This window comes from Patiria miniata, unplaced genomic scaffold (assembly GCF_015706575.1).
Source record: "Patiria miniata isolate m_02_andy unplaced genomic scaffold, ASM1570657v1 HiC_scaffold_5, whole genome shotgun sequence".
Lineage (NCBI taxonomy): Eukaryota > Metazoa > Echinodermata > Asteroidea > Valvatida > Asterinidae > Patiria > Patiria miniata.
In genome coordinates, this window is record NW_024037072.1 from 24,571,271 (window position 1) to 24,585,876 (window position 14,606).

General features: G+C 40.8%; 1 protein-coding gene across 1 annotated transcript; it reads left to right on the forward strand.

Annotated features, from left to right (window-relative positions):
- Positions 1-8,442: 8,442 nt before the first annotated feature.
- On the forward strand, positions 8,443-13,610 carry LOC119741304 (glycoprotein hormone beta-5-like). The gene is made up of 2 exons (XM_038217055.1): positions 8,443-8,640; positions 13,256-13,610. The coding sequence occupies exons 1-2, from the start codon at positions 8,443-8,445 to the stop codon at positions 13,466-13,468; spliced, it is 411 nt and encodes a 136-aa protein (XP_038072983.1). The 3' UTR covers positions 13,469-13,610.
- Positions 13,611-14,606: the final 996 nt, after the last annotated feature.

A 14,606-nucleotide genomic window follows, 5' to 3' on the forward strand; every position in this document is an offset into this window, starting at 1 on the left:
AAGATGATGTCTTAAAACCGCCAAACTCACTGGTTTGACTGGAATCCTGCTGCTGCACTATTTTAACGTGTTTTTAGATGGGGTTATGATCGAGAATAAGCTTTATGTGGCCTCTCTGGTCTCCCATAATATTTGCACTAAGTTTAGTCGGGCACCACTTGCAGTCATCAGCCGACATTTGAAGCAAACAAAAACAGGTTAAAAAAAAAGCCGCGTCACCGCACCACTTTTTGGGCAAGCTCCATACCAGAAACCGGATACTTTTTTTTTGGCCTAATATTGGAGACGTTCATTTTATTGTCGGTAGACTTCAATTTGGAGTTTGACGAAGCCTCAGTCCTTGAGTTTATGTTTATGTAACATATGCTTATCATCTAAAAATACATGTTTTTATTATATGGCTTTCTTGTTTTTGCAGGGCATAATAAAATGTTGCTCTGAGCTAACGAAGGAATGGTTCGAGGCCAAATTGTACTAACTGTTGAAACTTCTGCATTTAGGTATGAAAACTGGTGAGGTTCTATTGCAATCAGTTATGGCGAAAAAAAGAGAGTAGTGTATGGACTAAAATTAGTGTTGTTATTTCACCCTCCCTCCCTGGCCATGCATGGGCGTCGCCAGGATTTTTTGTAGCAGGGGGCAAAGCAAATTGTTCCCAAAAAATCCTTTTACTTTCTCTAGCATATTCTCAATTAATAATTTTGTTTAGGGTGGGCGGGGGACATTTGCCCACCACCCCCATTGACACCCCTGCAGACGCCCATTTTGTTAAATGTGTATTAAAGTAATAGCAAATATGATTTCACACCTCTATTATTTTTTTATTTTTTTTTGCTTTTCCGGAAAGAATGTTATGGGTTACTTCGTTTTAATTGTTTTTGTTTATCTTTGTTGCTGTCGTTGCCTGTAAATTGAAAACACTTAGTTTATGTACATAGTATATAAACCTATGCCATGGATTCAAAACTACATGTAGTGGTGACAGTTTGCCAAGTTATTCTCGCAATAAACCCTGTAATCCCTCATATTTTCTGTACGAGTTCATTGGCGCGCGCGCGTTGTCTGCATTGTCGTTTGCCTTTTCCCCCTTTTGTTGTACTATTATCTACAAGCAATTATACTCATTCAGCGATAATCCCCATCTGATGATCGATTTGTCCATCGATCCATGACGTCACTTCGCCTCAGACACGCCCCGTTTTATGATCCTCGTTGGGCTTACCGATATGATCCTCTATGAAGATCATGATCCTCCTCATTAAAACGGGGTCAAATACCCACTATACACTATTAATCTCTTATTGGGGGGGGGGGGGATTTCGTTGAACTTGTTCAAGTCCCCACGTTACCCTTCGCCTAGTAGCCCAATTTACGGACACCTCATTTTCTCCCCTTTATTGTCTTTTGGGCTAAACATCAAGATGTTATAAATTTTCACATGATTTCCCACTAATTTTCTTTAGGGTAACTGTGCCAGTAAGTAACTTTGTGAATTTGAAGCTCATCAATATCCACGTTTGGCGAGACTAGTTGATGACATCTGAGGAAAAGGTAAATGCGCGCAACTTTAGGGTAAAATAGTAGCCATTTTGGTTATTTTCTTATGTCCTCGTAATTATTCAGTCACTTACATGCTTTAGAAAATTTTATTAAAGTAAGGATATGTAAGTAGAATCACCAAAATACACTTTTCAGAAAAAATTAAAAAAAATTATTCAGAGGTTTTTTTTTAACTACACGAAAACAAAGGAAAGTCCGCACTAGGTATGTAACGTAAACGTGTTTGTTACTACGTGTGCGAAATATCCTATTTTCTGCATTTACTATGTTTCTTGAATGGGCTTATACTTGCAGTCCAGAGGAATTACCGGCTTGTGTGAAAGAAACTAAAGCATTACAATTTATAACATATCGAAAACACCCTCAACTTGAATACTACAGTATGTCCCCAAAAAGTGTCCGTCTGACTATTTTTGAAATAACTGGAAAACCATGAAGTAACATTTTAATTGTGCAGATACTTCTTATCCTTGGCCTAAACCCCATTGAGTATCATTTAATTTCCCACACGCCTCACCACACAATTGTCAATTGATCACAATAATATTTATGGACACTGTGACCAAGTTCCTTGCCTTAATCAATTTCAGGGCTGTGTTATGTAAGCTGTGTAGAATCCTGGTTTTGGATTCGAATCATTTGCCATGAACATTAAACTGAGGTCTTGACATGCCAGGCAAATGATTCCAATCCCAACCGCAGCCCTTTTCACAACATGCAGGATTTTACACAGCTTATATAACACAATGATACTCAAAGGAGTTTAGGCCGAGATTAAGAAGTATCTGCACAATTAAAAATTTCCAAATTGACTTCATGGTTTTCTATTTATTTAAAAAAAATAGTCAGACGGACACTTTTGGGGGGCATACCGTATAACAAAATGAAAAACAAACAAACAATAACAGTGTAAATACCGTGACTATAGTCACTGTTTGCTGACGGCTTAATTCCGCGTCATTCCTTCACCTCCCCCCCCCCCCCCTATTCATATTACTCTGTCTTGAGTGCACTTTAAAATGCATTGAGTCGATTGGTCGGACGTAAGTACGAAATGGTTCACGGACAATGTCAAACAAGGATAAGAAGTATCTGCACGATTACAATAATCCAAATTGACTTCATGGTTTTCTATTCATTTCAAAAAATAGGCAGACGGACACCTTTTTTGTTACTGTATAACAAAATGAAAAACAAACAAACAAACAATAATAGGGTAAATACTGTGACTATAGTCACTGTTTGCTGACAGGTTAATTCCTCTTCCCCTTTTCCCCCTGTCCATAAAGCTCTGTCTTGCATGTAATTAGCCTACTTGAGAGTGCACTTTAAAATGCATTGAGTCGACGGGTCGGGCGTAAGTACGCAATGGTTCGCCGACAATGTCAACTAATAAGGAATGTAGCATTTCCGACTATACTTACCCAATGAATCACTACGTTCAGTTGTCATTATGCCTGAGTAAAATGCAACGACCCACTCTGAACAGAAAAATATACTTGTTGGGATTGAGCCGAGGCGTGTTGTAGCTTGTTCTGTTTGCATTTTGATTGCATATGAATCAACCTCGTCCCCAGGGTGTCGAGCAGTACGCGCCCACCACTGCCTGCTCTCTCACCCCGGTATTGGATCATTAATGCATGTGAACGATTTTTGAACACGTATGCAAATGAGGAATAGTCTGGTGCCTGCATGTGCGTTACATTAGCGTTTGTTTTTGTATGCGGTGTCTGGGGTAAAAACAGCATCAATTCGTGGCGCCGTGAGTTATGAAAACACGATTTTTTTTTGGAAGTTCAAATCAGGCCCGCCAATACGAAGTATTACATTTCATATTAATATGAATAAACTGGTAAGAAAATGAGTATTATTGAGAAGGCGTGGACGTTATAATTACAATGATCGTGAAAACACGTAATGCACGTTGGAAATAGCAACACCAACTACACGATATAAATCCATCATTAGCTAATTGCAGTATCGAATCAGGATACAGGAAGAAAGTTTCCTGTTCAGGGCCTACTATTGGAAACGAGGTTGGATATAAAATAAGCACTGAGGACGAGGCTGCATATGAATATACTTGTATGTCTTAAATTGTTCACGGCCGCCACCAGACCAATTTGAAGAGAACAGATGTAACAACCGTATACCCGAAAGAACACTCCAGGAAGGAGCGTAGAAAGAACATTTTCCCCTGCACTGCCACTGCAAAAGCTGGGTGGGGGTGGTGGAGTCAATTCGGGAGCGTACCTATGTTCCCTGGTCCCTATGCTCCCCGGTCCCTATGTTCCTCGGTCCCTATGTTCCCCAGTCCCTATGTTCCCCGGTCCCTATGTTCCCCGGTCCCTATGTTCCCCGGTCCCTATGTTCCCCGGTCCCTATGTTCCCCGGTCCCTGTGTTCCTCGGTCCCTATGTTCCCCGGTCCCAATGTTCCCCGGTCCCTATGTTCCCCAGTCCCTATGTTCCTCGGTCCTTATGTTCCCCAGTCCCTATGTTCCTCGGTCCCTATGTTCCTCGGTCCCTATGTTCCCCAGTCCCTATGTTCCTCGGTCCCTGTGTTCCTCGGTCCCTATGTTCCCCAGTCCCTATGTTCCCCAGTCCCTATGTTCCCCGGTCCCTATGTTCCCCGGTCCCTGTGTTCCCCGGTCCCTGTGTTCCTCAGTCCCTATGTTCCCCGGTCCCAATGTTCCCCGGTCCCTATGTTCCCCAGTCCCTATGTTCCCCGGTCCCTGTGTTCCTTGGTCCCTATAGTGACCCCATTCAACCCTTACCGTAACCCTACAATGGGTTGATATGTAGACCAACGTCGGTCAACATATCAAGTTAAACTCTTTGACAAATTCTTCGCAATTGTTGGAAATTTATTACCCAAATTAGGTTATTTGAAACCAATGTTGGGTAAAATTATATTGCCCAACAGTGTTTTACCCATTAATTTTTTACAGTGATAAGGGAACATGGGGAACATCGGGATGAACCCAGTCACTTCTACGCGGCACATTTGCCTATAGACTCAGATTTTTTTCTATCAGAACAATCGTTTCAGCCACAAACGGCGGCTAAGGAAGTGGGGCACGCATCCTCTCTAGCGACGCATGTACTTTTGACATGTTCTTGATCTTTACACAGATTTCATACATCGCTTTATCAGAGATGTGGAAGAGCTTTTTTTAATTTTGTATCAGACATTTTGAAACCTACTCCCACAAACTGAGGTTTTAAATTCCACACAAAAGAAATGTACTCGAAAGGCAAACGGTTTCAAACTTTTAAGGTCTCATGCACTTTTCTTCTGCTTTCATAACAAAGGATGAAGACTCGGTGATAATTGTATTTTTATGCGGCCTCTGATGTAATTGTCATTGGAGTTCCTCTTCTGAAAGACCCGAAACTGTTTACCAAACAACCAAGCCTACGCAGCAAACTTTCTCAGAAATCCATCGTAATCGTTTAGTACTAAATGTCTCTCAGCTCGCAATAAAACTGACGCAAAATACCAATAATAAAAGGCAACCGCATCCCCGACCTTTTCCCCACTCTATCCTGCTTTCTTACCTGCCTGACCTAACGATATCAACCTGAAGATAAACAAAGTGGTTGGACAGGATAAAGTGATCAGACAGACTTTTTCTTTGATGAAAAGCGACAAGAACGGAGGCAATAGCGAGTGTTTTACAAGATGCCTTCCTGAGTATTTAGCGACGGCACAGACTAAGTAGTGCAGCCACGGAGCTGACAAACAGCGCAGTGATTACTGCGATTTGCCCTTTCATTTCAAGTTTCTCTCCCGTACCATTTTCTAGATTCCCCTGGCAAAATAGATTTGATTTTTAAATTGCTATTTTCCTTGCAATACAAATCCACTTTTGAATGAGACATTAAGCGAAAAAGTACGCCCACTTTATATATGGAATAATTTCTACTAAGTTTGAATTACTTGCGGCACGACAATAAGTCAGTTCTCGCATGGTAGATTTGTTTAATACCGCCACCCTATCAGAATCTATAATGAAGGGACCGGAACCAGTCTACTCGCAGGGCGGACCTAAAATAATGTGCGCAAATGAAAACCAGAATAATACCTACTTTCAGGGGGTTAAAGACGTAGGACTACAATAAATTAAAAAAAAAGTTTTCTTCGTTAAAATAACTCATTTAAGTTGAACATTTGCCAGAAATTTTTTTGAATTTGTTAAAAAGCGCGAGGAGAGCATAAAGGTTTATATTTGTTTTTCTTCCAAAGGGGCGGGATTTTCCCCCGAGGAACAATACATCAGTGGAGGTGGTGACATGAAGGGGGGGGGGGGGGTTAGGAAGAAACTAGACATTCGCAGCTCACGGTCAGCAATAAGTCTGCTTGAATTCAAAAGGGATTAAAAGGAAAATAAAATAAGGAGAAAAAGCAGTGCGAGCAATGGAAAAAGAAGAAAATAATACAACTACAGCATCCCAAAAAAAGTAACAGGTTTTTTTTTTACATGTCTTTTTGATCATGCAGTGTGTGACATTTGAATGGAAAAGCCTGCTTAACACCATCTAATTCGGCAAAGACAATGGCTGCAGGGTTTCACAAACAGTAGGTTTACGGTTCGTTGCTGATACGTCCTCTGAAGCCCAGATCCCCACAATGATAGACATGTTCTCGGAATCCATCCCCTGGCAAAATAGGCTGTCACAACAAACCTTGATTTCTCCTAGGAGCCCCTGGACTCAACATCAAATTCGAATCCTTTAAGCCACTAGTGCTAGGCCACGTACACAAGCCCCCAAGAGAATTGTCAATTGCGAGCTAATAAAAAAGGAAATCGACCACACTTAATTTTGTTGTAAAACATAGTTTTCCACTTGTTGTTGGGATGAACTTGCTTGCAACCATTGTTCAGAGACGCAGACGAGCAGCTGATGAAACTGCACGAGAAAAATTGTCAAACATAGCGAGCCCACAGGTTTTCGACAACTTATAGAGGGTGTGTGCTTCGCTTCGGCCGTGAGTTGCACAGCGGTAGTTGTCTCTCCAGACTCTTCCCAGGACGTAAAAGGTTAGCATTATTAACTTTAATTGCACTTTTTTGCACTTCAAATAATTCAAAACAGCTGCTTGTCAGCTCTGGGAAAACAAATGATCATTGGAGATACGTATGTTAAAACCATCCGCAAAAACTGATAGTTGATCATTGTTTTGGCATTTATGGGTTGTGCACTTTGGTCTTTGAAACTGGGCGTTGTCGATTATATAACAGGCAACATGAAAGCGTCTTAAGCAACGCCCTATTACTCTCACTTCAAAAATATTTGCACATTTTGCCGCTTGAAAACTAGAGCAACCTAGTCGTTGTATGTCTAGTCATCGGCAAGCAGCCGTGTAAACAAGGTCCAGCATAGTCAAAGCCGACAAAATAGTATGAAGACGCAAGGCGGTAGTGTAGTCTTTCTTATTTTCTATCCAAACATTTTTGCTTCCTGAGCCGGAGTGAGTTAGCTTTGTCTGGGAAGAATTTCTGGTAACACTATCAGATACCGTAAAGCACAATGAATCTAACAGTAACATCATCAGGACGAGAACTGTTTAAGGAAACTCTACAATCTCGACTTTGTTTTCATTCACAACATACCGCGCAAACGGTTCGTGAGATTGGAGGACATTCAGTCCGGTTTTGGTTTTTGTATTTAAAACATTCACCCACTGAAACTCTGAATTTTGCAAAATCATTTTTTCTTGTTTGATGCTGAAAAATATTGAATTTGAATTACAAAATCAATGAGTTAACTTAAAAAGGGATTACAGCTTCAACTATTGTTGAATTTAACGGTCGTTCAAATCCTCGTATAAAAAAAGCAAAAATCCAACTAGATTCATCTTACACCATAAGGGCATTATTTGCCTGTTACATGCATCTTTCATTTCGAATTGCTTTATCCTACTTTTTGTTTGTCGAGTGACTGAACAGACAGCGTCCATCTTGGATATAAAATAAACCGCCATCGGTAATTGGGGCCTGTCATCTGACTACCAAATCCACAATATGGTACAATTATGCGAGTAAAAGGAACTTTTATCTACCAAGATGCAAAACCCGTGAAATAACCGCACAAAATGGTAATGCAATCGGCAACTTTTTTCTGAGCCTCGTGCATCTGCCATGCTTCAATGTGGTTTTCTATGTGTTTTTCGGTTTGAAGTGTGAGCTTTCATCAGTTTGCTCAGTTTTTTCTTAACTGTACATGGGATTTAATTTAAACAAACGTGATCCTAAGGTGTGGGTATTACTGCGAGGTCAGCATGGTCATCAAGTATTGAATTACATTATCAGGTATTACAAGCGAGTTTAGGGGGGGGGAATGCCTAACTTTGAACCCAATCAACTACTATGTACATATTTCCAAAGCTGGTGGACCACAACTAGTTGTTTTTTTATGGCTAGATATACACATTCAAAAGAAGCTTTATCATTCAAATCATTACTCCATATACTATAATGGTACTGAAGATCGCAACACATGATTACCAAAAGTGTTTTTTGTATTGTAGTTTGTAACTATACTCCTGTAAGTTTTGATACAAACTCAAAATATCCGTTGAGTTGGCATCTTATACCCAGCACAATTTGTGATTGGTGCCCTCAGTGTCACATATCTTGCTGCATATGTGATATCTGATTGATAAGGGATTTGAAAAACCAATTGTGTGACTATAACCGATCAACGGAAGTGCCCAAAATGACGCGTTTTAGTTTCTACGTTTTCGAATTAAAGATAATGCCGTATCACTACTACTCCATATTCCACCCAAAATGCGACAACAAAACTTTCATTTGCCTGAAATGCCTTGAACGTATTTGATTGTTTGATGTATCGGCAGGGTACTTGCAAAGAGTAACATGACTTCCCTCACAACTCACGCCTGTCTATTGGTGGCTACCCTGGTGCTGATGTGCGCATGCGCACTGGCCATTGACCCCGGCACGGCAACTGGTTGCTACGTGCACAACGCAATGAGGCACACAGTCGAGAAAGATGGCTGCCGACCCTACGAGATCACCGTGAGTGGATGCTGGGGTCGATGTGCCACAATTGAGGTAACATGTTGATATGAATTTTCAATTATATTCTAATTCTATGCAGACATATTCCTTAGCAAAATGAGCAAAGACGTCAATCTACTCACTCCAGCTTAAACCACGTCCAGTTCACACGGACTGGTTCTAACCGTACAGTCATAATTAAAAACAATAGTCAATCATAGTCCAGTCATAATATAAAAGTACATATTGCAGTAAAAAAAAGTTTTTACTATTTAAGTACAGATACCATGGTTTAAGTGCCTTCCATGAAGAAAGTTATACAATGAAAGTATCAAACGGAATGTAACGTAATACGTGCGAATTACGAAACAACGTATATCGCATAGCGCGAGCGTTTATGATACGCGCATATTAGAGACCATAAGCCGCCTTTCCATGTTCGCGTGTTTTTTTTTATCCATGTGCGTCGGGACAAGTTACTTGTTAATAGGCTACCCATTTTGCGTGGTTATTTATCTGGCACACCATGGTCAATGTGCATTCCAAACCTAAATGTTAAGATTTGTTATACCTCTGTCTTGAATACTGTATTTTCATTGGCCTAGAACTATCACATGTAAAGTTTATAAACAAAAAATGAATGGCACACTCCCTGTGGGATGTCATATAATTACGTGATATCCCACACGGAGTGTGCTGTAACTTAGTACGTACGGTACATGTGTACGGTGTGAGACACTTGTATCGTTGGTACCCACGCTATTTTCACCATGCTTTCACGCATGGGTGGGAGCAGCGAGCTAGCGGACGATCAGCTGTTTCGAGCACGCGACCTGCATGTGAGTTGACGTTTGATTGTCATGATTGTTGTGTTTATTGCTGTTTGTTTTCGTGATTTTTATATCAAAATCCAAAAAAATCCAAGACAGAGGTATAAAAAAAAACCAATTGTTGACTGCTGTGATGTGGGATATATGACTTTTAAACACCCTCGGGTCGCATTGCACCATCGGCTTCGCCTCGGGTGCTATGCGCCCCTCGGGTGTTGAAAACGTCAGATCCCACATCACAGCATGCAGTCAACAATTGCTAAATATAAAATGTTGATATAGCCCTCTCTTTTTTTCCGAGCCGTAAACGTATCCCGTACCCGCACCATTCCTAATGGCCCTACTTTTGTTACCAATCGGATTGGCCATACCAGATAATTGTCCATACCAGACCGGATTATTGGTTCCGTTGACCTTTAGCAGCACCCATTCTCTGACGCGATCTCCGACCGATTCACGTCACAAGTCGTGTGGGACGTCATATGGGCTGTCAGACAACAGCTTTCGTCATTCTCGAGTTGCCCGTAAATAAATATTGTGTTAATACTTTGCGGACCCATCAACTGATGAAACGAACACCGTCTCGTGTCAATAAGAAGAGGAGCCGATTGTATGGATCTTTACTGCTGAGCTGAGCACAGACAAACTTATATACAGTTTCACCCCAGGGTATAAAAGGAGGTTTGTTTTAATCCTACAAAAAAGGCCAATTGGCTTTTTTGCCGAATAATTAGGCATAATTAAAAAAATAATATAATAATAACGTTATCGTAATTTCTTTGCACGATGGGAGACATCGGTCACTAGGGAGAAATTTTCATGTCTCCCTAATGTCACAGCCCCCCTTTAGAGGCACAATTTTATTGTCGCAATTAGATTATATTTTGTTGCTCATGGTCTAATTAGTAAACATACCGAAATTCGTGGGAAAAGGACAAGGGAATATTGGGTTACGGCACATTTAAGTTTGAAAAATTGTGTGCACAAGTCTATGGGGATGTCTCCCAAATGTCCAATCCAGGGTAATTATAATAATTCCCGTTCCCAAGTACCCCCTCATCGGCAAAAAAAGTACAGTTGGGGGTGACCGACCGACGCCATCTTGCCTGACTGCAATTTTGCCGCGACGCGCGGCCGTACCATTGCGTGTACATAGCACAAATCCCCTGGTGTACGTGCGTCACACACAAAGTACAAGGAACGAGGCACGCCAACCAACTAAATGTCCTGCCCATGGGACGTCGTTGCTAGGTAAAAGGGCGCCTTCTTTCGTTGACGCACGGAGCCCATAATGGTGACTATTTTAAATAAAGAAGTGATATATTTAGGTTCCATGAAATTTGGTGGAATATTTCTGATTTGCAACGGTAAGTGTTCCTGTAGTGATCTAATTGAATAAGTTTTTTAAGCGTTCGCTGGTTCTTCTTTAAGACAACGCCATTTTCTTGCAGATATGAGGTGAACTCTGAAATTGTTCACTTTTGTTTCTCAGCGTTAGAGATATAATAAGCCTTACACCTTAAGAAGAAAGTCTGAAATTGTTTTGAGCAAATGCAATACATATTTTGATACCTGGATAGGGTAGAACAGGCATTGTTATTGGAAACAAAACCGTGAAATTGTTGAAAATTAGTTCCTCAAGATTGATACTGTACCATCCCCGAAGAGTCACGGTCTTTTTATTGGCAAGAAAGGACACTTTTTGCAAAGGAACTCTATTATATATCTACCCTAAAGATAATTTCCCCTGGTAGAAAAGAGGATCATATAATATAGCCTGCGTTAAATTCTAGAGGGAAATGTACCACACAATACACTCACCACAATGATGTGCAGGCTATGAACGACAATCAATTCAAATTAGATTCCATTCTCTTGTCGATTGTCACCCACTTTCTTGTTAGAATCGCACTCAACAGAATAGACAAGAAATATGTTTTGACTTGTTCACACTAACCCCAAGACAATTCATAGAACAATAGGCTGTTCGGATCGACAGCTTTGTAGCTGAAAATGATCAATTCATGGAGGATACAGCTTGGAACCTCTTACTGATGTCATAATAGGTGCTTAGCTATAGCAACCATGTACAGAATGTGTACACACACATGACGGGGTACCGTACACTGACTGTCTGACAGAAGCCGGGGGCAACGTTCGTCCAAGAAGAATACATATTTAGCCTACGGCTGGAAATACGTATGCGTATGCCACAAAGTGTCCCCCGTGTCAGAAGTAAACAAGTGGGGTATTCTGTCTTTTCTCAGCAGGAACAGCGCGACATTAGCTTAGTTTTCTTTCAATCAAACCTTAAAAACAAGATAAGTAAACAATATGAAAAACAAACATTTCGGCGATTCAGGACGATGTGACCCTTTAACTGCACTACAATCAACTAAAACATCCAGCTGACTCGTTTGAACCTTCTTAAAGATATGCGACGGAAAGGAACCCCCCCCCTTGTATTTGCGATTGTGTTCCCAGAATCTCAGGAATCTAGGGGATGTGTTAGGTAAGAAAAATCTAGAGTGGGTACATAATTATAGGGACATGGGGGGGGGTACCCCTGTCTCAAATTGTGAACGGTATAAGCTGACTGCATACCTGGTCTTGTGCAAGTTTGTCTCTCTTCGAATTAATCTGACTATCTAAGGTTTTGAGACAATAGGTCTGGTAATATTCCACTATGTTGGTCTTATTTACTTTTTTTTCTAGGACGTCTTAGATTTCCGTGTCTTTCATTTCTTCTGCACGCGTCCATCCGCATCCACACAACGTCATGATCTTCCCAGTACTTCCCAGTGCTTATCTGAATTGTTTTAATTCGTATGTCACTCCAAATTCATTGATGACGTCAGAGTTCGAAATCCCCCGACGATACTTCCTTTGATAATTTCCTGTGGCATAATCCAACCATGGTCAAACTATCAACAACGACCTCTTTTTTTGCGCGCGCGCGGGAAACGATCAACGCCTACTCATCCATTCTATTGTAACAACCACAACGAAGACAAGTAAGCCTTATATTGGATGTAGTCTAATAAAAACCAACCCATATCTGTCCCTTTTGTTGACAGGGAAAACAGGTATCGTCATTACACGTTGGTACACGAATGATTGTGTTTATTTTTTCCATTATAATAGCGGCCCCCACATAGCCTTATTAAAAAGCATATTGTTGAAAGCTATAGAGCCCCAGGTCCTTCGTGGAATGTTTAAAATTAGATCTGAAACAAAACCTGAACACGTGTAATGATTCATATCTTAAATAATGGCTAACTAAGACGAAAACACACAAACTGTAATCGATCTGCAATTGACAACAAAGGAACATTTCTAGGCATTGGCTTCGAGGAAAATGAGAGGCACAATTGTGGATATCCTGTCCTTTCATTGGGAAAAGACGGATTTTTTTTATAGAGCGTATGTAGTGCAATGCAATTTTCAAAGCTTGATATTTAAAATGGATATCCACAGAAGTGATGTGAATATCCGTGCTGAGACTCAGCAAAGGAAAAAAAAAGTAATGGTAAAACAAAGTGGTTACCCGGACATTATGAATTTCTTAATTATTTTCACTTTGGCCAGTAAAGTTAAAGGTTAATGAACAAATTATAGTCGAAAAGATCGTGTAAGTAGTGCAACCGCATACAGTGGAATAAAACCGTCTTTCTCCTTGCTTGTTTCCTAGATGTAAGGGACACTGCTTTCACTTGGTTTTAGTAGCGCTCAAAGTTACGTCTTATCTCTAAATAGTACTGATGCAAAACCAAAATTACTTAAGTCTTATCTGTGACATTTTTTTCCTTTTTTTAAATTTCTTCTACCCAAATCGTCAGGTTCCGGCACTCGAACCCCCATTTGTGACTGCCTCCCACCCCGTGTGCGGCTTCACCTCCTACGAAGAGAGACACGTCCAGTTACCAGACTGTGACCCCGGGGTAGACCCCACCTACACCTACCAGAATGCCCGCCGGTGCGAGTGCTCAACCATAGATTCCAGCAACACCATGTACAGCTACAGACCCGACTATTTCGTGTCCAAGAAGTAAATGAAGACCTCCCAACAATTTGGATGAGAGCATGATATTAAAAGTGCATTTTATGGTGTAAATTAGTTTGGACAGGAAATTGACCTTTTTACCATGATTCTTCAATTGGAATGTCCGGGCTGCGATTTGTTTTCCTCAAACGACATTTTTTCCCATCTTCTGATTGGTGCATTACATGCATATCTAATGCCTTGTTCTCCACAACACAAACCCAAGATGGGCTTTGCTTTCCTCACTTTAGTTATTTAAAAGGTAAGCATTTAAAAAACGCTCACTTGGATTCGAACTCGGATCACCTGATTAGAAGTCAGGACTACTTCCTACCAGTCCACGAATCAGCTGCCAATCGTCGGTGATTTAAATACCATTATTCCTTGAAAAACTTACTCCCTAAAGCCCTGGACATCATGATTAGCATAACGCAGATAGGAAGAGTGCCCTCCTTTGATATTGTCGGCTCTCGTTTGGCGTCCGGGCTACAAACCATTGTCACTACGATGAGGGATCCCTCTAATATTAGCTAGTTTTCTTGCTCGCCTCCGCTTTCCCCACAATAGAAACCTACGATGCTTCTTCCCCCTCCCGTGTCTCTGAGTTTAACTAAAACAAGTGGGCCTGATCATTTTGTTCAAGTTCTCAGAAAGCCAAAGCAGTATCTAGAAATAAAGCATCTTGAAATGTATTTTAGAATTATCCCAAACGGGGTCACACAATGTGAATCCTTTATGTGTTATGCCTCCATTATAGTGGAAATGATTACAATATCCCCTGGTGGGTGTTACAAGAGGTCGCTCAGATACAGATGACGGTGGCCCCCGTTGCTTATTTATTTGCGTAAAGAAACACACAATTCAGTGGGGAAAAGGTATTACGTGTTTTTCTTGTGGTATCCTGCATAAATGCGTTTTATACACAGAACTGTAAAGAAAAATCCAACCGAGTTTCTATGCATTAATTCATAACCAACCCATACTCTCTCTCTCTTTAATTTTGTTTACATCAATTTTTTTTCAAAAAAGGAAGTTATTCCCGTCATTTTCCCACCCCCTATTTAACCAAACTGTGCATGATTGATTGCGTACGCTCCACTTCGGACATGTTCGACATTTCCAACACGTTCAACCGGTTCGTACGAGAA